This window comes from Protomyctophum bolini (genome assembly GCF_963924005.1).
Source record: "Protomyctophum bolini genome assembly, chromosome: 2".
NCBI classification, from domain to species: domain Eukaryota; kingdom Metazoa; phylum Chordata; class Actinopteri; order Myctophiformes; family Myctophidae; genus Protomyctophum; species Protomyctophum bolini.
In genome coordinates, this window is record NC_137863.1 from 36681153 (window position 1) to 36706881 (window position 25729).

General features: G+C 43.6%; 1 protein-coding gene across 1 annotated transcript in view; it reads right to left on the minus strand.

Moving 5' to 3' along the window:
• Positions 1-25729, minus strand: part of ephb2b (eph receptor B2b) — a 178052-nt gene that overhangs the window by 25105 nt on the left and 127218 nt on the right. The window contains exon 6 of the mRNA XM_080777100.1: positions 2414-2538. Within this exon, the coding sequence (XP_080633226.1) occupies positions 2414-2538 (125 nt within the window). The remainder of the gene's footprint in view (positions 1-2413; positions 2539-25729) is intronic.

The following is a 25729-nucleotide window of genomic DNA, read 5'->3' on the forward strand; positions in this document are numbered from 1 at the left end:
TTATTACTTTATGAGTTGCTACACACGTGCCTCTGACTCCCACACGTAGCTTTGTTTGGCCTGCAGTGGCTCTTAAAAAAATGTAATAAAAGAAAGGTTAAAACGCCTGAAAACACTGGCACTGGATGAATTAAATCATTAATACCTGGCACTGAGCTCCTTACAAAAGGCCTGATTCAGAATCCATGAAACAAAGTTAAACTGTTACTCTGAACTCTTGCTAGCCAAGAGTTATGAGGCTGGACTTAAAGAGTCATGCTTAATGATGCATACAGTACTCCGTCATACGACACTGTACACAACTATACATCATGCTTAATGATGCAAACACCGTCGTACGACACGGTATACAACTATACATCATGCTTCTGAGTAGTTTTCATTTAGTTTTAGTCACATTTTAGTCACCTGGAATGTCTTATTGTTAATGTATTTTGGCGGGCCTTGACGCCGTCGAAGTGACTGATTTTGCACTTCCGATCTACAGTACAAGCTCATGACGTGTTGTGAGCTTGTAGATCTGCTCATTTCAGCATGCAACCAAGTGTAAAATGACTTATACTGGATCTCTTGTTGACTAGTCACTCCCTAACATTTTAGTCTAGTTTTTATTTGTTGTCGAAATTGTCAATATATTTAGTCTTAGTTTTAGTCATCATATAGCTTAGTTTTCATTTAGCTTTCGTCAGTGAAACAAAGTAGTCGACAAACATTCTTTTGTCATAGTATTAGTAGACGAAACCAACACTGCTTCTGAGTCATAGGAGTCAGGGGCAGGCTTTAAAGAGTCAGGTGGATTTGATGGCAGTTTCAGGCCACAATGATCAGAGCTCCACCACTGTCATACTCCTCCTTCAGTTCCAGCACGCAGTGACAAGAGAAGAGACTATTTTAGGTGTTCCCTTCAAGCCGCTGCTCACTACTTACACACTTCTGAGTCACAGCAGGGGCTAGTGGGAATATTGTTTTGACAGCTCTCTCCAGCTGTGTCTGAGAAAGGAATTATAATTATTCAAAAGAGAAGAGACGCACGCGGGTTGCAGGGAAAGCTCAACAAATGCTATCTGTGCGTGCATTGCGTGCGCGTGTGTGTGTGTGTGAGAGAGAGAGAGAGTGAGTGTGTCTGTATGTTGTTGTTGTTGTTGTTGTACATGACCGTGTGCATGCATATTCATTATTATGTGTACGCTTGTACAGTTTGCATTTGTGTGTGCAATGTATGTAGCATATTATATTATTGTGTGTATGCATGTGTGCGTGCGTGCATGTGTGTGCGCACATGCCTGTGTGTGATGGGGGGGGGGGTTGTTGGGAAACAATTTGTGACATAGTAGCATTCATGTGAGAAAGTATGTTGATTCTGAGCTGCCTGTCCCTTGAATACTATTTTTACAACAGTCAGTGCTCCGTTGTTTCAACCGCATCAATCCCCCGTGGCCCTACTGTACTGAGAGCTTTCCCACTGACCGACCATGATTGTAATTGAAACAGAACGATGCATAAGTTCTAAGCACTGTTCAGAAGCTCTGTCGTACATGCCTCCTAGGACGCGCAATGAGTTGCTCAGAGGAGGTGTTCTGGATTACAGTTATTTCACCAAAATGGGGGCTGTATTTTGCGTGTCTTAAGTACCAGGTCTTATTCCCTAACTTGAGTAAACTAAAGACCTGGAGGCGTGATCAATGCCATTTGGCTATTCTGAGTGGCCAAAGAGCATTGATCACGCCTCGAGGAGCTATCGAATCGTCAATATGCAGAGCAAGATTAGACTCAAGCAAGAGTAGAAGAAGCCTGGGCGGATTGTTTCCATTGTGGTCCTATTTATTCAATTCATCAAGACATATAAAGACATACAAGAAGTCATCTGTGCAGAAAAAGTATATTTCCAGAAAAACAATGGGTGTGGGATGGGGGGGCATTTATTTTGTCTAGGTTCATTGCAGACATGGTTTTGAAGGGTTGTAAGGAGTCACAGTATTTTATGAGTGGTGGTAGGGGCAGGGCATTCCACATTTTGGTGGCATAAGTAGAATTAATTAATTCATCGCCATGTTTATGCCAAATCTGGGGGGGATTGAGATGGGTGGAGCTCCCTCGTGGGCGTCTCCCACTCTTTTGAAGTGGTTTTACAGGTACATGTATCGTGAAAACCAGGCCCATTGCAAGTTGCTGTACATCTTCATTTTGAGGCAACTGAGTTCATGTCCAACTCACATCTCTACCCTCTCTTTCCCGTATACAAAGTATGTATATGGACTGTGCCACATGTGTGTGTGTGTGTGTGTGTGTGTGTGTGTGTGTGTGTGTGTGTGTGTGTGTGTGTGTGTGTGTGTGTGTGTGTGTGTGTGTGTGTGTGCGTGTGTGTGTGTGTGTGTGTGTGTGTGTGCGCACACGCGTGCACGTGCGTGCATACCTTTTCATAGTACTGCAGTTCATAGTCCAGAATGACTCCATTGGGCTGGTCGGGTTGGGACCAGGAGAGTGTGATGCTGTCCACCGTACGACTGACCTGATGCATGATGGACACGGAGGATGGAGCTGCAAAGAGGAGAAACAAACAAGGTCAGATCATGAGAGAGAGAACATTCAGAGTGTAAGAGGAGATTCTCATACTGTATATAAATATATACAGATCATTTTCTTCAGTGTTACACATACAGTAGCACAATACTTTTCTGATCTTAAAGAAGGCCACTTGACCAACATGGCAGAAAATAAAGTGAAAGGCATAATTATGAACCTGCTGTTTTACTCTGTGATCAGTACCTCACCACCAAAATGTGTGGAGAGCATTACTTTCTTATCAGATACTGTACATACTGTAACAATGATATTCACCAAGTCAAGTATCTCAAAATGTGAACATTTATGTTGTTAATAATACAGTCTTTAAAATCGGAGAAACGTTTAAGTGTGTGTGCTGTTAATAAAAAGGATTACTGTGTGTATATATACTGTATGTATGTGCGTATATATTCTTTTGTGTGTTATATTTTCCAGTCCGTCTGTAATTCTTTCATCTTAAATACATGTATCAAATCCTTCCAGTGGTGCAGCCAACTGCATCAAAGTCAAGGAAGTTATGCACGCACGCACACGCACACACACACACACACACACACACACTTTCAAGTCTATACCAATACCACATACACTGCTTGCTCATATTTACGTGACAGATGTCACACCGATGACATACTTCTACGATGGTGTAATAATATGTAACGTTAGAACGGTATAAATTATGCATAGTCTGCTGCAATCTCCATGTTATACCGTAGACAGAGTCTCATGACTGGGCTTGCATTGCACATAGGCCAGTCACAACACGTTAAAACCACATAAACAGTCCCATGGGACTTTCCGGGCATCAACTACGATCTACCCCCCCCCAACCCCACCCCTGATTCATCTATGCTTTTCCACACGTGAGACCACAATGTGGGTTACAATTCACTTCTGGCGCACGGGAATTATGCTTCCCTATGGAATGCAGGACAAATTACGTTGAGCAATTTCATCTTGTACACTTGCATAAACAACAGTACAAAAAAGTAAATAGAAACGCCCAACACAAGAGCACAAATTGCCAGAACCGCAAATATGCCGCACACAAATTGTCTTTCCTGCTGTCCACTTCTTTTTTTGTTTCACTACTTCCTAATTGTGCCTCTGCGGTCTGTGTTTACGCATATTTCCGATGTGGATGACAGCTTAATAGATGACAGTAAATGAAGTGCAAGTGTAGGACAAGAGACATGGTCATGGTGGACCCAGTCAATTATGGTGTTTACTTTAATCAGACATGTGGTAATGAGCGATTTGAAAGAGGCCTAAATCCTTCCACTGCAGTCTCTTGCCAGAGGAGACAGAAAGAGCTTTAGGAAGTGTGCTTCAAATTCTTTTAAAAACTAAACAGTTAATTGAATCCTTTTTACTCAGCCTGGCAAATTTCACTATAATTACTCATGCCATTTTCATCTACTGTATGGGAAATATATTATTACATTTTAATAATTAATTCAAAAACGTTTGGGAACCACTCAACAAATTATACCCACCCATTGAGAGAATGTTTTCGGTTGGTGTTTAAATAATAGATTTGATTAAACGACTTGGATATCAGATGTTTTTTGCAATACGCCACTGGTGTGCAATCCTCTTCGAAAAGACAAACGAGGCGAACTTGACACAATTGCATTTGTAGAATAGCTGAAAGGTCAGGGCGGGGCATGCTCACGTATCCTCCCGAAACCATTAAGATTAGTTCAGGGTGTCGTCGTGGGTCAGTGCAAAGTCATGCGAGATGTAAGACACATAAAGGCCCATCTGGGGGGGCCTGATGTGGGCCTGTATTGGTTTAGTGAGTGGGGTGGTGGGGGACCAGGATTTATGGCCCCCAGGCCACAGGCCTCAAGTCCTGCATGCGCTGCTCAGACGCACACCCAGACAGCAGAACAGTAGCTGCCGGGGAACTTCAGCTATAAAGTCCTCTCCACCACCGCTCTCTGTGGAAAATTCACAGAGTGGAAAACTGCTGTAACCACGCCTGCTATTTATCGGAGAATCCTAAGCACTGTCCGTGCGGTTTTGGGATCTTCAACAGTATATAAAATGCCCATTTATTTTTCTTTTGTTGCCGTCCATGGTACAAAATGCTAGTAATTTGGATGCAAGTGTTCCGTTCTGTAAAGTAGTGCAGGAAACTAGTGACCCAATGTCCCTGAGACAAGTTTATACCCTATATGACCCGAGCAGAAGCACCCGTAGAAGTAGAAGGGAGGCAACAACTCACAAGGTGCCATGTAAACGCTGACGCGCGGCAGACCCACGTCCCACACTCATACGTTGGTGCACTGAAGTGTGCCACTGGATAACATAATAGGGACAGGGATGGTCTGTGTTTCATCTCAGTGTTGCACTTACTGTACACCACGATGGCGTCAGATCCTGGAGCTTCTGCAGTCGACATACATTCCCCCCCCCCCCCTCTCCTTTTTGGTAACTGGGAGCCAAAGGTACTGTATACAGTATCCAGTCAACCAAGGAATCTCCTCCATCTCACCGTGCCGCGCAGCTTGTTTGCAGTCACAAGACGACAGCCTAATAAGGCAAATAGTTTCTCTGAGGGGGAACTCACGAGTATCCTATTACGGATGTACATATATTCAACGCTGCCACATGGCCTTTTTTTTTGCTGCATAGCATTTCCATTAAACACACAGCACAGCCATATAGCCTAGTAACCTGAGACATGGGGGCAGGGGAGGGGGGAAACAAAGGCAGCTCATGTATTCGTGTACACAGGATGGACACATGCCAACACGAGAAGCTGTCGAAGGAGAACGTTGTGGTTTTTCTTTCTCCGGCGGGACACCTCCCAGACGAGACAGCAGGACGGTAGTCACCACGTCTGAGGCTGACCAGCCGATAAGGGGGAGCGCACGCATGTGGTAACAAAAAAAAGACTGCGATGAAAGCAAAGGAAAACATAACTCCAAAATGTTGCTGTAAAATACGTATATAAAACGTGGGTTTCAGTGTCTGACTGCTTTCAGCGTATAGAGACAACCTCAACCTAGTTTATACTCCAGATGCAGGTCAATTCAGGACCAAGATTTGGGGAAAATTAACGTCACACCAATTTACTGTGGCATGCAGCGGCCAAGTAAACATTTCAATTGTTTGTGAGCATGACCTCTAACAATGATCCACATGTTCAAGCTAGTTTTGTACTGAATCACATTTAAGTATTTCCATATTCAGTACACGTTTAAGGTTTTTTTTTCTTTCTTTCTTCCCTGCTTGAAATTTAAGGAGTTGAATAAACTTGCAAAATGATGCCAAATAGTGTTTCATGTTGTTTAAAGTCATTATCTGTTACAACAATAATCTTTTTAAATCATAGGGATTATTCCAACTGACCAACTAAAGTCAGTTGGGATTCAGAAATGCAGCTCTAGGAATTTATTTAGTCATAACAAAATCACTAAACAGTAACGTCAGGTCGCTTACTGTACACCTAGCTAATATTATGCAACCTTTGGTTTTTACTGAAAGCTTTCTTCGTGAGTATTTTCCATAAATGTGTCAATTATAGTGGTTAAATAGTGGTTAGGTAACTATATGTTAGCTAGCTGAATTCACACCATTTGGATGGCAGCCTCTGTAAAGGTATTATACTGTACAACAGTGTCTCATTAGGTTCCTCAATTGAATACAAAAATGGCGATAAAAGATGCTGATGAAATGTTTTAGATACGGACAATTCTGGGCTTTCCAAATGATAGCTAACAACGCATCGGCGATGAGAACCATTTGAAGCCAAGGTGTTTAAAATTTCCCCTGGCAATGCTTCTGCTCTGACACATTGTAACAATCAATGAGGGGGGAATGGGTTTCACAACAACCTCATCAGGACCAGATAATGTTTACATTTTCACTTCCATCTCAGAAAAGCATCCAGGACTGCAGATAGTTTGGTCATGACTGGAGGGGGAATCAAATGATACGATAGATTCGCTGTGGGAGGGTGGGGATCTATATGAAAGTTTCAAGGTTGTATATCTCAGAAGGTATATTGCTTCATACGAGAGGATGTGAGGCCCCGGCAGTTGTCACAGAATTAAGTTTCAGACCCCACATTATTACTAGGCCTGGGAGTTGATATGAAAGACAGTGGGGCTTTTGGAGTGTATTCTAGCGTGACGCCCTGGCCTTGGCCCAACTGGCAAATAGAAAGGCTCTGTTTTGTGCAAAGTCCCTAAAAGAGGTTTTACTGTTGTGTTTGAACACAGTCATTTCCCGAATCAATCAAAGATGGACTTTACAGAGTTATTTCCATTCATTTGGGAGAAAGTGCAATCCTCAGTGTGCATTTATCCATTTGTACACTCTTAAAGTCACACTGGGGATTTTACAGGCCCTGATCCATTGCATCCACACGGCCCTTTCCCTGGCCCTATAAATACATGTACACTATTTGTGCTCGTGTTTGTCTGCTTCTATGCTCGTTTGGGGGGGGCTGTCTTTCTGTCCTCTATACCCTCCTCTGCCTCCCTCCTTTCCTAAGAATGCTGGGATCCTTGCAGGCCTATTGATTCACCTCTCTTACAGAGCACCCCTCTGAGCATGATGGGCATCTTCATTAAACAGGCTGGTGGAGTGAGACCATGCTGGTCTTTGATGGTTGGGCAGCAGGGAGAAGCTCACCCCCCCCCCCCCCCCCCTGCAGGACAGAGAGCCCAGGACTACAGGGGCCCTCTGGAGCTCTACTGCGGCCCCAGGGGGGGGCGTTTACATGGAGCCATTACATTGAGCGGTTCTCAAGATGGGGTGGTGGCCGAGAAATAATCACAGTCACAATAATGGTTTGGATTGCCTGCTATTGATGCAGTTTATCGATGAGAAGAGACGACGACACTTTCTTTGCACATGTTCTGCGTTAACATCAACAAAGCAGCATGGAACAAAAGAGAATATTATAATTGCTACACAGTTAGTCTTCAATGTTAATTCATCCATTTGTCCAACTCACAGATGTAACCAAATGAACCGTCACGGGTCAATGCCTGCAGCCTTAACTTGGGCTTTTCTCCAGATCTTTTAGACTTACAAATATGCTTGGTGCTCCGTGACCATGTGCGTCTGATTTGATTTGACGTTGTGGTGCAGAGAGCAATGCTATGATTTGGGGAGGATGGTGGAGGTACGGTAGTGAGAACAGGTCAGGGCTCGTAAATCCCCTTTTCCTTTTCATTGTAAAAAAAAATCTGTCTCCCTGTGGCGCAGTTTCTCCCCCAGGGGCCGAGGCCAGCTGGTCCTTCACCACGCAGACTCCAGAACAGGCCACCACTGCTCCGCGCTCTCCCCGACTGCTGCCCGTTTACGAGCAGCGCGTTGAGTCGCTCTTAAAGGGAGAGGAACGTATTTGCATGCACTTACAGTGTGCTGGCAGCCCGCCCTGCTCCCCATCTGCAATGGATTGTGGCCTTCTTTTTTTTTTCTTTTTACATCTCCAAAGAGTTTCCAATGCAGTAAAGCTACACAAGGAAGATTTCAGTTCATCAAGCTCTAAACCATCTGCACTGGAAAAGATTGGAGGGCCTTAATGCATTCATATACACACCATAAGCTAATTCTAAAGAGCCACTCCTGGGGCTTGAAGAGTTCTCTGATGCTTGCAGAGGTTAGGGTTTAAATCTAAGTACACCCAGCACTCCTGCACATTTTAGGAAATGCAAACCAGAGAGAGAGGGAGACTGAGGGAAGGAGGGAGGGAGGGAGGGAGGGAGGGAGGGAGGGAAGCTTGTGGGGAGAGGGAATAGAGAGAAAACATGACTTGGAACAGTGTACCAACCCCTTTGAAGCTACTTGCACAGACAAATGGAAGAAATATGTCTCTCTGTGGGCTGAATTGTGTTTTAAATAATATGAAGAACCATTATTATATTTTGTAATAATATTGCAACATTTAACAGAATACTTTTCTCGATTATGTTTTTTGCAGTTCTGTTCTGCAGTGTAGGAGTTAGGCTGTCTTGAGAGTTGCCATGTTTGTCTGGAGTTAATCTTGCAAAACGCTGGACCCGATCAGTGCCGAATTGAGCTAATTTAGTATCTCCATTTTCTTTTAGCTCCATGTGTTTTTATGTAACTATTTTTTATACTAATTAATTTACAGATGTATAATTGTAAGTCAATGGGGCTCATATTTGGATGAAACCTTGCATAAAGTATGGAGTCATAATGTACATCATACTGTGTGTAGATTCTAGTGACTTCCTGACCCCCAAGGTTCCATTTGCTAACACAAAGCTAGGTAAAGCAGCTTTCTCTGTTAGTGCTCCTTTTGATTGGAATGAGATCCAGAATTGTCCTCCCCTGGGACAATTCAGGGACATTATTTCCAGCACTTTTGCTCAACATTGTAATTGTTTTCATTAATTATCTGTCTATCTCTTATAGTTCTTTAGTTTTGGTATCATATGTTTTCTGATTAATATATTTAAGATTTCTGTAAATTGCTGACTTGTATATTGTTGATTTATAATCATGATCGCCCATGTCTGTGTACTTGAGAAACACAGTGTACTTGATATGTATTGTGTACTGAGTGATCTGTAGCATAGTTTATAGTTAGGCTACGAGAGACATCTCAGACAGCAAGGTCAGCTTGCTGCAGTTAGCGGTTATTATGTCTCATATCTTGTTGTCACGTCATTGGGATCCACCACTATATATGTTCCTGTTTGTGTAATAAACTTTAGCGTGATACTGTCTCGTGTCCCGTCATTTGTTCTCCCGGGACCGCCACCGCAGTCGCCGTACCAAAGGAATAATTCAACTGGATTGTCACACACCACCCAGCCTGCACACACACTACCTGTCTGCCAGAACCAGACGAGGGTCCAATTAGAGTTTACAACAGATTTACATAAATGAAATAATGATGAAATAAAGGTTATGATGATGATGAGAAGTACCCATGCTGATCTAGGCTTCATGACTCAACCTTTTATCGCTGTATTGTATATATATATATATCTTTAGCACACACTATTGACAAGGGTCTAAGTACAAGACTGCCTACAATATTGTCACAGCTGTATTATAAGTGCATGCATCAATAAAACCATGGACCTTTAACCATTAACGTTTCAATAGAACCTAGTGTTTCCAGTGGCTTTGAATTTAATGACAGACTCCCATAAGACCAAAACCCTCTGAAAGTCACTGCTGATTATCCACTATGCAGCTGACATTCTTTTTATTGAAATAAAATAAAATAATATCATACTGTACAGTAGTATGGCTGTACTGATACAACCAATAAATAATAATAAAAAACTATATCAATGTAGAACCATTCCATAAAGAATTGTTCCATAAATAACTATTGTTATTATCATTATTCCCAACATGCATTGTTCCCAACTCCAGAGTAGGATGGTATTATTACAGATGAGAACAAGAGTTGGTTCTACAATTCAGTCCTCAGACCTGCGGCCCATTCTAATAATCAGACCCGTCTAACCTTCAAATTCTTATAAAAGAAATCACACCTGTGTGAAGTGGGCACTCCTATCATCGTACATCATCATGCATCATCTCATACTGGCCAATCAGAATGCCTAGGCTGTTGCCTGTCATATTTGGCAGACATTTCACCTAATTTCTCCCTTCATTGTCAATGGCAAATATGAGACGTGTGGGGACAAGATTACGAAAATGTTCCCTTCATTGTCAATGGCATTTAATGTTTGTGTTGCGGACAGATTTACGTCATATTTGGCGGACATTTGACCTAATTTCATTGTCGATGGCAAATATGAGACAATTTTTGCATTATTTGTAAGCATTACTTTTTGGGGAACACTGCTCCAAGAACTGTTAGTTAACCACATGAACCCTAGCGTCACTATTCTGGTGCAAACATTCTATGAAAATAACAGATCAACAGGCTCACAAAGTGTCGGAAGGCAGCTCGTTGTGAGCAGAGGGAAAAAAGGAAGGGGCCTATTACAGAACCTTGGGGGAATTCCAGTCAATGAAGTATATAGTTTAAAAGCCTTGCCACCACATTCTGAACAAACTCGAGACGATCCTGCTCTTTTTGGGTAAGAAGAGAAGGGATACAGACACATAAAAACATAGTTTTGCCCTTATACAAGGCAAAATAACACATTTCTGGCACAATATTCAATATCGGTTGTACAGTACATGGTTTGTAGTGCAGTTTAATGAATTTCCCTCGTTTGAGTGCTGAGAATGTTCTGGGTTCAAATCCTGAGCAGAACAACTATAAAAACGGAGTCATGCAAAATCACCAGCCACAACGGGTCCTTACAAAATGGAAGACTTTCTGGTACTGCATAAACTCTTTTTGTTAAGAGAGCAGTAATACAGATGTGCTGTGGTCCTTTCAGCCCTTATGGGCGATTTGGGCTGAGCAGACTCAACGGTTTTAGCAGCCCGCCGCGGGGATGAGGCGTCAGGCCTTCTGACTCATACAGCTCTTGAGGGAACTGGACACTTTTTAATCATCAAGCTGCTTTTCTGTATTTAAACAGCCTCCACACTGGCATCTGGAAGGAGAGAAACTCCACAGTCCGCAGAATGCAGGTCAATATTGTGCGCTGTGGGGAAGGCAATAGCGGGGTGCAGCCTACTTATGGTTTGATTTAATCAATAGCCTGCTCGAGAAAATATTCTTGTATCAAGGATTGAAGAGCTCCATTGCGAGCTCATAAAAATTCAAAAGCTGACATGGACTGTTGCCATTGTAAACAGTAAATAATGACAAGACTCCATCATCAAAGATAATTCGGTGCTACTACAGTACATGACAGACACTACATCATGAGTTGTTGAATCTAGCCCAGTTTGATTCAGACAAACATGACATTGGTTCTGGTATTCCACAGGGCTCAATTCGTGGTACTTTCTTGTTCTCCCTGTCCATACTGCCGTTGGGAGAATTTATTACCCAACACGGAGTGAATTTCCATTTCTATGCTGATGAAACCCAGCTATATCTTTCTGTAGTTCCATGACGATCCATGTGCTTTAACCCATTTTGGGCGGGAACCCCTTTTGGTGTTTTAAAGCATTATGTTATACTTTAGCTATTGAAAAATAGCAGATCTACAAGTTCATAGCGCCGCCTGCTATTTTTGAAAGATCGTGAAAATGTGCCTCAAATCTTGAGGCAATCTGAATATTAATCATCTACGTCCCCTGCTGAGCTAAACCGAACCTCTACTGTACATTACCTGGCTGAATACTGAATACGTTCGGTTTCCCAAATGCCTGAATTGATTGTAAACCCTCTCTCTCTGTCTCTCTCTGAGCCATTCAATCAGGAAGTAGACAGGCAAATCGACCAATGACAAAGCTTCTAGGAAGATATTTGAATTGTGGCCAACAACAAGGTCTCTTATTTTTCAGTTTTATTTCTACTCCTTTTAATTTGTTCTTGTTTTGTGATTTTGTGTTATTGAACAATAACACAAATTGTGCTATAAGAATAAACTTGCCTTGCCTTACAACATTTATGAGATTTAATATTATTCTTTGGCATTTGTTCTTTATTTACATTTGCTATAGAGACGGAAATCGAGGGCAGTCACTGGGGAGACCTACGAGACGGGAGTCAAAATGGAGCTTGGTCCTTGTGATTCACAAGGAGCATATTATCACTGCTGGTATGCGCCACTAGACACCCCATACGATGGGAATCATTTGAATGGCTCCTTGACTAGACTTCTTGGGTCAGAATTACCATTTTCTAACACAGAAATACTGGAAACATTTACTGATAATAATGCTCTATTTTCAGCAAAGCCCCACTCAATCACAGACATTGGTAAACATGGAGCTGTGGAGTACTACCAGGCTCCACAGATTTCTACAGTACTAATGGTTGCTGTGTTGAGGAGCTTCACTGGCTCAAATAGAGGTTAAGTGCCTCTCAGAAAGGCTTAGCCGAGGTTGTTTAAAAGCAGTGGAGACATGCGTCCACTTAAACAACGGTATTGCTATACTGTAGCTAACTCTCAACAGCGTGGAATTGTAATGTATAGCTGAATGGTTTGAGCATTAACCACATAGCAGCAATGTCCTCAGGTCAATCCCGGCTGGAGAACTGTATTTCATGTCTTGTCAACTGCCTTGGTTCCGTCTCTTTACACTGACCTGTCGAAATGCAGCCAAAAGATAATCTTCACAAAAGACTGCAATGTATTGCACTATACATTCTAGCGGCTTCCGTTCTATTTATAGCTGATACATGACAGATGGAATCTGAATACTGTAGATCTCTTTGAGTGACATCACAAGTCACCTCAGTGACCTTTGTCTTCAATCTACACGAACATGAAATGGCTATTGTTACAAAGGAGGCGCTATCTGCAGTCACTAACATGCCAAGCATGGAGTATTAAAGATCATCCCTGCTTAAAAGAAAAATGTTCCTGAAACCAATTTACAGGCAGCATTTAATTATAATCTACAGTCCAGAGGGAGTAAACATACCACATGATCTGCTAGATCTGTATGTGAGTGACATCAGTGGTGCATGAAATTCCGAGGGGTAACAGTGATATCACATAAGAACACAAATAAGTACAGTAGCGCATACCACTGATTCCAGACAGAGGCAAGACAATGGCAACTGTGTTTCGGTGCTGTACTCTGTATTCAAGGTGCCTCGTTTATATGTCTCCAGTGGAATGTCTGTGTGTTTGGCAGCAACTAGGTAGGAAGAGAGGGAGAGAGGATGACAGTGGTGGAGGGAGAGAGAGAGAATAAGGTGACAGGGTTGGAAGGAGAGAGGGAGATAAGGTGACAGAGATGCAGGGAGAGAGAGTGGGGGCGTAGGGAGAGAGTATGAGAGAGACGCTAGTGATTGTGTTCATCACAGACTCATAGCCTTCATTTGAGAACTGAGCCTTCATTGAGAGCTTTAAGCCAACAGCTCATTCTTTGCCTGATCCGCAACATAAAAAGCACTCACTCTGGTTAAATGGCACCAGAAACAGCGAGTAAAAAGAAATTGCTAATGTAATCAAAACACAACCCTGGATATAAATAAATGCATGACTGAAAAATAAAATAAAATCCAAAATCCAAAATCACAAGGCTAGAAATAATGGCATAATACAGTAGCTGTCAGCGAACATCTTTAGGTTCTTTCAACAAACAGAACGTTACTGAGAAACCAGAAGTGGAGAGAAGGGAGAGAGACAGTTTGGTTTGTTTGTTTGGGGGATTGAAGGGTTCTGACTAATTGCCCCTCTTTCTTATTTGCTAAAGCTATTTCCAAGTCAAATAATAACAAAATGCTGTATGATAATAAACAAGACTGATGGTTGCATACACACTACACTAGAGCAGGGGTTCATCAGGGCGTCATCAGTGCCCATACCCGAGGCGGAGTTGGCGAAAGGGCCTTTCTGTGTGGAGTTTGCATGTTCTCCCCGTGTAGGTACCCACACAAAAACATGCCGTAATCCTGGTCTCTAAAACTACCTTCCTCTGGCCAGCCGTGGTGCCTGATGGAGGGGAAAGGAACTGGTCAGAATAACGTGTTCCTTCCATAGAAGGAAGCATGAGGTCAGTCCCCCCCCCCCAGGTTGGCAGAGGAAGTGTAGCGCCTAGGATTACCTAGTTCACAGTTTTAACTAGGTCACAAAGAAGACACACTTAAAGACCAGAGGGGGCCGAGCCTTTTCTGTCATAGCGCCCACATTATGAAATGCAAACTGGCCCCCACTATCAAGGCTTAAATATGGCCTTAAGTCCCACCTTTATACCTTGGCTTTTAATCCTGTTTGAGTTTCTGTGGTCTGTTTTAGTTTCACTATCTACTGACGCTGTTTCTTTTTTACTGTGTGATTTTCTTGTTTTTCTGCTTTAAATCAAACAGTGTATTTTGCTTTCGATTTTCTGTGCAGCACTTTGTAAACCTCGAGTTGTAAAATGTGCTATATAAATAAAGTGGATTGGATAGTTGCTACAGTAATTGAACTGCTCATATAATGCTGTTAGCAATAAATGGCTTGGGCTGGAATAAAACAGACAAATATATGGATAACACTATCTATTTCCACACTGCTGCACCACGATTAATACATTTCTAGAAATGGTTGGCAATCATGACCAACAATTCAAGATTTTATTTGTCATTTTCTAATGCATGTCAACGAAATGAAAATCCCATTACCAAATCGGTCCATGAGCAGCAACACACTTTGGTTATTCCCCGTAACATGTTGAAACAGAATTACTTCTACTTTCAGCATAAATCTAAGTAAATGCTACAGTATATGAAAGTGATCATCATGAATCTATATTTATTTTTACATTCGACTGGGCCAACGTTTTTTTTATTATCCTTTTTATCCATATTTGTATGCACGCAATGTTCACACTTTAATTATCTAGCAGAGAATGCAACCTGAACGCTCAGGTGCATTGAACCGGTTTAAGAAACGAATGCACTGATGAATGATTTATGAACAACTTAGGCCACCATTTAGGTAATTTGGATAATCCATATGTAAATTCTCTTCAGGGAATCTTACATCGCAATGAAATGCATAATTGCATGCGTGGGTCATGTAAAGTCACCCGATTGAGCTCCTAGCCCACTCTCAAGACACGCAACATACGCACTTAAGCACTTAGACATTAAGCTGCTGCTAATGTAGTGCCAGTCCGAGTCTATCTTTCAAAACAGCCTACTCGATATCAACACTGAGCGCTTAAGATTTTAAGCATTCAGCTCAGTGCCTTATCGGTGTCACATATAAGGACATAATAAGTACTAGTTCAGTGTCACACTACTGGTGCAGCTATCGAACCTGTGACATCTGAATTACCAGACAGCCTACGTAGCTAGCTACGAATCCCACCTGCCTCTATACAATAGTACACAGCAACACACTGAGTTTTAATTTATCCATTTGTACATCAGAATGTGCACATCCAAATCCAACCACATTCAAAGTAAAAAAATGAGCACTGAGGATTTCAAATGATTATTCATTGTAGGATTGATATTAATTATGAGTGGCTGCCTGTCAATTTAGAGAAGGTGTCTTCCCAGCGGGCTTCAGCTGCCATTGTGTCAGTGCTGAGGTCCAGGTGCATTACAGAGTCTGTCTGCCTGCCTGACCTGCACTGGCACCGACCATATGTGCCCTGCTCGACACCTTCTGTCACCGTCCGTCACCACCAATACCACGTTCAATGGCGGTTTTAATCTTTTACACAGACTCCCTCTCTCTTTCCCTCATGTCACTTTCTCTCTCTAACGGCACCTCTCTCTCTATTTCACCCCCCATTTCTCTCTGTCCTGCAGTCTCTATAACACATACTTAGAATGCATAGGAAATGGGAAACATGTTCTCCCCTAACCAAAGTGAGAGTCATAAATCCTTTCGATCTCAAAGCAGATTTTTCACATTTTCACAACTTTAGGGTTGTGGCGGTAGCACTGGACTGAGGACAGCAACGTTGTCTCCGTTTTGGCTGGCTGGCTGTATTGACACGTTCTGGCTCATAGAGAAACACCTGGCTCTGCACCAGTGCTTTCTTCGGCCCAGTGGAGCAGCCGTGTCCCCCGGTGGCCTGCTTACGGTTCGCTTGGGCAATTTGGACCATAATTAAGTCATAAATCTTCCCCAGACCATATGATAGTGATGTGCCTATAGCCGATTACAGCAGGACCCCCCCCCCACACACACACACACACACACACACACACACACACACACACACACACACACACACATACGTCCATGCAGAGTAATGTGATTCAGTTCAGTCCCACAATCAGCCCATTCTCTCTTGATAAGAAACCAATTCAGTCCCCTTATTCTTTTCTCCTTATTCTTCGACTACAGCTTTAGAAAAACGGAATCCACCTGCTCACCTTGAGTTAATGGAACGCCTAAACAATTATGTCGTCTGGAATGTAAATAATACACCTGCCCACTGCCCATAGAATGTAATATATATGCCACACACCCAAATACAAACGCATACCCGTACACCCACACACCCACACAGAAGGAGGGTGTAGAGGTCTTGTTTATCTGCAGTGCAGTGTGCTGGCTTCTCTTGCAGAATGCTAATAGTTTGCATTCAGGTAGAAGGAAATCTTGCTCCTGAAACGGGTTGATAATACAAACACTTTGCTCTGCCATCCAATCACACTCTCTGCTATAATCCGATTGGTGATAATCTTTGCGTGCACATATTTTGAAGCCCTGAGTATGGGGCACATTCATTTTGAGACAGTAATGGAATGATATAAATCATAAAATATGAGAATGATGTGATGTGGAGAGTCATTTTAAGTGGTTTTTGTTCAGTAAATAATTAATCAAGGGCCGTTGGTCATTTAAAATGAAATATGTGTGTGTGTGTGTGTGTGTGTGTGTGTGTGTGTGTGTGTGTGTGTGTGTGTGTGTGTGTGTGTGTGTGTGTGTGTGTGTGTGTGTGTGTGTGTGTGTGTGTGCGTGCGTGCGTGCATGCATGCTTTAACTCCCACCGTTAAAGGTGCGTGCACATTTAAGATGCATTGGCAACGTCTGGGGACTGTGCCCTTCATTACGATCCCATCTTGCATACAGAAAGACACCGATGGAGTATACAGACAGCCGACACTGCCTGGCAGCCCTTCCCGTGAGCAGAGAGGAGGTGTAACTGCCACCCGGCGTCCTTCTAGCTTTGTGTCCACTATAGCTGCTCATGGGAGCAGCTACGTAGATCGCTTTGACACCGGATGGAAGTGCGGGAGTGGACTGGGAACGTTGTTTCAGGCTGGTGGTCCAGCCTGGGACAGGCCCACGGACTGGTTGTTAGAGAGGGTTTCTCTGGTGGTCAGGCCTGGGACAGGCCCATGGACTGGTTGTTAGAGAGGGTTTCTCTGGTAATCCAGCCTGGGACAGGCCCACGGACTGGTTGTTAGAGAGGGTTTCTCTGGTGGTCCAGCCTGGGACAGGCCCACGGACTGGTTGTTAGAGAGGGTTTCTCTGGTAATCCAGCCTGGGACAGGCCCACGGACTGGTTGTTAGAGAGGGTTTCTCTGGTAGTCCAGCCTGGGACAGGCCTATACGGACTGGTTGTTAGTGAGGGTTTCTCTGGTAGTCCAGCCTGGGACAGGCCTATACGGACTGGTTGTTAGTGAGGGTTTCTCTGGTGGTCCAGCCTGGGACAGGCCTATACGGACTGGTTGTTAGAGAGGGTTTCTCTGGTGGTCCAGCCTGGGACAGGCCTATACGGACTGGTTGTTAGAGAGGGTTTCTCTGGTGGTCAGGCCTGGGACATGCCTATACGGACTGGTTGTTAGAGAGGGTTTCTCTGGTGGTCAGGCCTGGGACATGCCTATACGGACTGGTTGTTAGAGAGGGATTCGACAACTTGGGATGCCCAGAAACAAGGCTGGAGGGCTAGCAGAGTGTTGTGCTGATATATGATTGTCAGCCACCATGAGGAGACACTGCTGCCCCACGGAGGCCTGGGTGACATGACATGCTTGTTGTATCATGAGGACTTACTGTAATATTTGTGGCCTTGTATCCATTTTATTTTGTGTGGAAATAAATTAATTGTGTGCATGTGTGGGTGCGTGCGTGCGTGCGTGCGTGCATCTTTCCACAAACCTTACTGTCTACTATGGGTCTCAGTCAAAGTGGACGGAATTTATGTATGCCATATCAGTGCAAAATAACACAATACCAGTCGGCCGTCAGAAAAACTCTGCTTAAACTTCATGGTGGGAATGGGGTTTATTCAGCAACCATATTCTAACCTCAAATGACAATAACTGTAGGCCAACTTAGGGGGGCTACCAGAGAATGCCCACGAGGAGATGTAGTGGTTAGGACCTCTGCCTCAGTCTGGAACCACATGCACTCCAATTCCACAAGAACCTCCCCCCTGTGCCCCCCAAGAGCCCCTCCCACACCTCCACCCCCTACTCTAGTCTCGCTCTCAGTGGCCCTAACGGCTCAATAAAGACAACAAAGCCAATGAGTGGCTGGCCTTTAAAATATAAATAAATATATATATATAGAATTTAAAAGCAATGACTGATTAACCCTCATTAATCATTGGAGGGAGGGGAAAGGGGATGGCGAGGAAAGATAATGGCTGGCTTTGTGTCTTCATCCATTGTCCTCTCAACCCTGTGTATCTGCACGCTCTCAGCTCCCTGAAGAGAAGGCCTTGAGCACCAAAGCCTCAATAAAGCACAGTGTTTTTGCTCAATAAGGCCTTGTTAAGGCTGCTCCACTTCTACCCGCCAGATAAATCACAGGCAACAATACAACTCTGGTATGGGATTATCACTTTATTTATTTTCTTTAAGAATTTAGGGCACCATATAATACCCATTTTCTTTTTCTTAAACTACTTGACTATAATTATTTATTCTCCTTGCCACATCATTGCAAATTGTATACTTCTCTGTCTGTATCGTTGTTGTGGTTATTGGATGACAGTTCTGTGTCTGTTTTGTGTCATATAATGTACATGTTTGTATTATATTCTGATGCTTTCTTTTTACTGCGGTCTATCCATCTCTGTATACTGGACGTTTACATGCAGTATTACCATAGGGATCAGCAGAAAGAGTCTGTATACTGGACGTTTACATGCAGTATTACCATAGGGATCAGCAGAAAGAGTCTGTATACTGGACGTTTACATGCAGTATTACCATAGGGATCAGCAGAAAGAGTCTGTATACTGGACGTTTACATGCAGTATTACCATAGGGATCAGCAGAAAGAGTCTGTATACTGGACGTTTACATGCAGTATTACCATAGGGATCAGAGGAAAGAGTCTCCAAGGAAATTAGTTGGTACTTCAATGTCTTTCTCAAGGATGCTTATGCTTAATTTATCGTACGATGGAGTCACATGACGGAAATAGCCAATCTACAAGCTGTGTGTATAGATAATGCACCACATTATGAGCTTGTAGATTGGTTATATTCCGAGTTACAACACCATAGAACAAAGTATATATCAGGCTTTTAGACATGGATACATCAGCTATTCTAAATTCAAAATCTATATAATTTATACAAACACAGTATAGGATACCACGTCTCAATTATCCGGGCAAATCTAACAAATTCGAATCCAGACAATAATCATAATCATCATAAATATACTATTGATATGCCGGTGGCATAGTAATTCAAAAGCAGCTAAAAGGAACTGCACTAGTAATCTAATATCATTGACTAATATGAACCTGTAATATTGAGTATAATGTTACTGGTTAATTACTACTTTGCACTTGAACATCCCTCAGTTGGTGGCATGTCTGGTCTCTGCTCTCTCTGTCTCTCTCTCTCTCTCGCCTGTCAGACTCGTTCAAGTCACCCTAACACCTCTCACACGGACACCCTATGGCGCCTCCGCTCAGCCCCCTGACCAAATGTGTCACTCTTTCTATCTGTTGTCTCACTCCTTTGCCCTCCTTTAATTCCCTTGTCACTGATTCTCCCTCTCCATCTCTCCAAGTCCAACACACCCACACACACCCATACACACACAAACTGCCTGCTAAATAGGCACAGAAATAGGAGCACATTTTGAGAGCAGAGCAAAGCCACAGATTAGAAGAAGATGGCTTTATGTTGGCTGCTTATTGTATTTACAAAAAAACCCTTCAGAGGCACATTTCAAGGCCACAACATTCCTCATGAAATGTTTTGAAGCGTTAGTTAGAACCTTATAGACGACATTGAGTTCCAGTCTGCTTTGTGCGCCCGTACAGTATGTAATCAAGCAGCATGTCCCCTTTGTCACAGAGAGGAAGTGTGGCCATGCAGCCACCTACAGAGTGTGAGGATAAGCCTCGTGTGTAATAGAGTGTGGTGGTTGCTTGATTGGGTATGAAGAAGGACGAACCTTCGCCCACATCGTGCACACTGTGCCCATCCACCTACCACCCCCACCTTCTACTATCTGTAGAAGCCCATCCACCTACCACCCCCACCTTCTACTATCTGCCAACAAGTTCCCATGAGAGGAACACTTTCACGACAGTCACGTCCAATTTACGTACTGAATTACATTTATTTGTTGCTTTCATGGATTACTCTAACCACCCCCACATGACCCCACACACCCAACCCATCATCATCCCTCGCACGCACGCACGCACGCACGCACGCACGCACGCACGCACGCACGCACGCACATACCGGTATACACATGTATACAGTACATGCAGATGCTTGTTAAAGACGCAAGTGCTCTCTTTCACCTCTTCCTGGTCTCCATCTCTTGCTCGCATCCCCAACATGAGAGGGAGGAGCACGTAGGGTGCCTGGCGTAATTAGGGGTGACATGATGTTTACGTAACCTCCAATCCTCACGAACAAGCCGCAATTATGGCCTCCTGGTCCCCGTGACCCCAACTCCAGCTTCGTGGGGCCTTGCGGCACTTGCAGAACTGCAGCTCACTCTGTCCCGGGTCTGTGTGCGGTGGTGCGGGTGTTGGGGTGAAGTGGTGGGGTGATGCTGGGTAGGGGGGGGCGAGTGGGGGAGGGGGGTCTGGGGTTGGTGGTGGCAGCAGGAGCCAGAGTTCAGTCGTTTTCACAGCTCCCTCTGATGGGACCCCTCGGTGCCTAATCTGAAGTGACGGGCACTTCAGTGGGAGCGGGCGCAGAGCCCCCCAATTTCCGCCAGAACTTCTGCGGCGGGAGGGTGAATGGGGAGGAGGAGAAGGCATGGAGAGAGAGAGCAGGCCGAGGGGTGACAGACTTATTGTGGCCTATAGTGAGAAAAGAGTGTAGCTGGGGAGGCCTCATTACAACGCTTTACTGCTCTCAGAGGCCCTCATTAACCCACCACACCGGTGACTCAAATCACAACAGACAATAAAAAAGGGGTCGGCTCTCTGAATGAGCGAGGGCCTCCCGTTTTAGTGTGACTTAGAGCGTTTCTGCATTGTTAACCAAGCGCTATACGGCGCTTTTTTACACAAACAGGTCTTCGTAAAATGTCCCAACAAGTGTGCAACAAAGGGTAGCATTTCACAGTTTCCTTCTCCGTTGAAAGTATGTCCGTCCAACTCGAACACACTTCACTTGTCCACCCCTTCCCCTCTTATCTCTGAACTGGGGGAGCAACAGTTAAATAAACAAATCGGTTTAATAGTATAAAATGTTTCAGATTAAAGTAAAATAATAGATTTTCCCAAAATAGTGAAACTAACCAATCAACAACCTTGTGGTGCACACCACTGTGGTACGAGCAAGTATAAAAGTGACTAATGAATTTAGTTGATTACAAAAAAATCTATACAGTATGACAATTTCCATGTTGATGTGTGTGTATATAAACACAGTATTATATAACACTTCTACAATCTTGAATTGCTAAGAAGATAATCGACAGACGCAGCCATAATATGAGCAAGACAGCGAGCAATGAGAGCAGGAGTGTACATACAACCCAACTAGACCAACAACACAAATCAATATGTCCGCTTCAATAAAGAACACGGTAACACAGTTCCCTTTGGGGAGGGAGCTCACTCACAGAAGGCTTGCTGCCGCTACAGGAGGGACTACTGGTGATGAGGGGTGACAACCACTGACGCATGCTATACCACTGGGACACAAAGCCAGGCCGGAGCCCAAAGCCAGCACACATCCTGCCCCGTTACTAACCCCTCCTATATATACCCCCCTCAGTCATCAGTGCTTGGCGGGAGAGCACAGCTTGGCACGCCAAATGATGCATTTCATAGAGACAATTAAAGAGCAAATCGATGCCGCGGCCTACGCTGAAATAATTAAGAGTCGCGGTCAACTTCCACCGCAATCACACTAGTGGAAAACGCTTCCATCGTTGCGGGGGGGGGGGGGGGGGGGGGGAGAGAGAGAGACAGAGAGAGAGAGAGAGAGAGAGAGAGAGAGAGAGAGAGACACACAGAGAGAGAGAGATTGGGAGGGAGGGATGGAACATTTGTGGAACATTTTCTGGAAGATCCTAAAGATTAAAACTCTGGGCCAATCACCGAAAGCGGTCTGTTTTTCATTACAAGTCATATTATACTGGAAGAGATACTGGACCCCGGCTAATCTTTGAATTAGCCTTTGAGTGTTCATAGCAAGCTCATACACAGTATGGTGTATACATATATCACAATGAATTTGGGACGTATTTCCCGGGGCTTTATACAAGCTTAGATGTAACACTAGACCCAAGTCGGGTGGATGAGGACAGAGCATGGAGACAATTAGACTAGTTATCATCACTAAACAGTGGACGGAGGGAGAGGAGACACCAGGGAGGGAGTGCAAAACCCTCTCCTCCTTTTAAAATAGTTCAACTAGCTGATCTACATCGAGACATTGTGAGCTTGTAGATCGGCTGTTTTCTTACCATGACTGTTTTTTTCAATGATGAATGGATAAGTGTCTTCATAATTATATGAAGACACGTATCCATTCGTCATTGAACAAAAATGCAGAGCGTTCCATAACGAATTAGCGGATTTACCGTCCATGTGGGTCAAACGCTAGAACTCCTATTCAATCGGGCAATTGGTTTTAGTTTTTTGTTTACATCTGTTCTAGATGATGTGACAGCAACTCTCCATGCATTGTTGACACTGCACTCTACCTGGTCTACGTCAAGGAAGCTCTGAGAAGGAAGGGAAGTGGTCACGTGACTGGGCTGCACCATGACACTTTCATGGACACTTTCATGGGAGCCAAACTCACACCGGAAGTGCAATGAATTAAAGTTCTCAAACTCAGCCCGAGCCCGACCTGCCCCGATCGGTACCGACCCGACGTTGCCGGGCCCAAACATTATGCTAATTAGTCGGTCGGGCCGGGCCGATTGATTTTATAAAATCAATCGGATTATTAGCTGAAGAAGCGTCAGGTTTTCGTCATGTTGCACCGAGTCTCGTTAACCCAGCTGACTGCGATGAATAAAACCTAATTATTAATCAACGTCACCAAACGATCCATGGTGATATATAACTTAAACGCTACACGTAAAGCAACTTCACTTCAGAGGAAACTAAGGGAGGGAGCTACATGCTGCTATTCGTGTTTACTCACCAGTCACCACCATCACTGTATGGAATCCATTAGAATGATTGGAAAAGGAAGTTATGGAACATTAATAGCCTATTCTAACGTGAGTTACATACATCCATTATTGCGATAATTCCGTTAATCTCCGTTCTCACTGTCACCCTGAAACACCGCGCCGCCATTTAATGCTGGGTTATTTTTCTTTTTTTTCTGTCAGGCTTTTGCCGGGCTTCGGGCTTAACATTATGGTAATTTTTAGGGTCGGGCCGAGCCTTGGGCCGACCCAGTTAGGGTAGGGTCGGGCCGGTCCATAATTTTTGAGCCCGTTGAGAACTTTACAATGAATACATGGCAGTGAATGGAGCCGGCTGGACCAGCTCATAACAAACATTAATTATGAACAATTGAGACCTTTTGTAAAATCACTTCTGGAAAATGACATATCACAGGTTGTTTTCTAATCACCTCATTTGTCATTGGAGTGTAAATTCTACCTTAGATTCGAGCGTGGGTTTTGGCGTACGGTCACGTCGGCACGGCATTTAACAAGCGATGGTAAAAACAGCTGATCCTCGCGTAACTTCGGTCTTAGCGTTGATAAAATATGAGATGTCTGTAATCAATCTGGCACGCCCTATAAAACCAAGCCTCGACACCCTCATTTTAGCTACATGGATAACTGGCATATGACCAAACAACGTATGGAAAGCCAATAAGAATTAAGAAAAGAGTTTAGAAGATAGAAGATATTAGTGAACGAACACCTGAACCATGAATGAGATAATAATGTATAAATAGCTGTACGTGTTGTCTGTTTCCCTAAACACCATCACATCACATCCCATCGCCATGATTGGATAAGTTTGGACGCGCACAGCCCTGGCACAGCGCCGAGCCGCACACGCACGCTGCCGTTTTGCAAAGAATTAAATAAAGCCGGAGTGCATCTCCTCCGCTGTCACTGTGTCCTCTGTTACTGTGGTCCGTGACAGCATGTTTATGAGTCATGATAGATAGATAGCCAGTGGTGGCTGTCAATTATATGAACGTTGATGGAGTGACTGATTATCATATGAGTAAACTGGTGTGTGGTGGGCTGGTTGAGTAGCCTACCTATATCTTCCCATGCGGCATCGAGATCGGCACAGTTGACATTCAAGGCTTTGAGCGATCGCATCAGGTTTATCCTTAAACGAGGAGGTTGCACAGTGACATAACTCCACACAGGCCTACTGTACTGTTACTGTAGGCTACGGTAGGAGACTTCACTCTACTGTACATACACCTCCAGCAGCAGTCTCCAATGTCTCTCTGTCGTGAAAATATTCCGCGCTGTGGAATTTTGGCTCATCATGGCTCAACGAAAGCACTGTTTAAATGGCTTAAGCAAGTTATGCATCTAACCAACTTGAAACATTGTTTTCATTGCTTGTATATATCCTATACCAATTTCATATGACATGCCTTTACAAAATATATCTTTTTCACATTATTCATACGCCTACGACAGCCTACGACGACAACTCCCGTCCTGACGTGATATTTGCCGTGGCGTACGCCAAGGTTCAAAGTCACACTGAAATGATAAATGCCAAAACTTGCGGTGATTCCGGCGTACGCTCATCTTTGAGCCTTTATTTGTGCCTTGATTATAACTTTGGGCCTTTATTATCACAATGGTGTCTTTATATGTCTTAAGGAAAACACAGAACACTGCTGTTAATACATTTAACTAAATCCAGGAGAAGAGAGTACTCCTATTTTAATTCCCTACACCAGTTGCCTGTCTATTTTAGTATTAATATTAAGATATGTTTGAAGTTACGTCATGGCCAGGCCCCTAATTATGTTTCTTGAATTATGAACCCCTTATCAGCCTGTGCGCAGCTTGAGGATATAAATTGTCTTCTTTCCTTTCTTCCTATGTAATCAACAGGCCTTTCCACAAAAAAGAAAATGAAATTTTCTATTATATGATTATCTTAATGGATTATTTCTCACTGTAATCTACATTTCATGTCATTTTGAAACAGGGTGGGGAAACAGGCTGAGCCACGTACACACACGCACACACACACACACGCACACACACACAGACACGGGGAGAGACGAGGAGCCGTGTATAGCCAGCTGTGTCTAC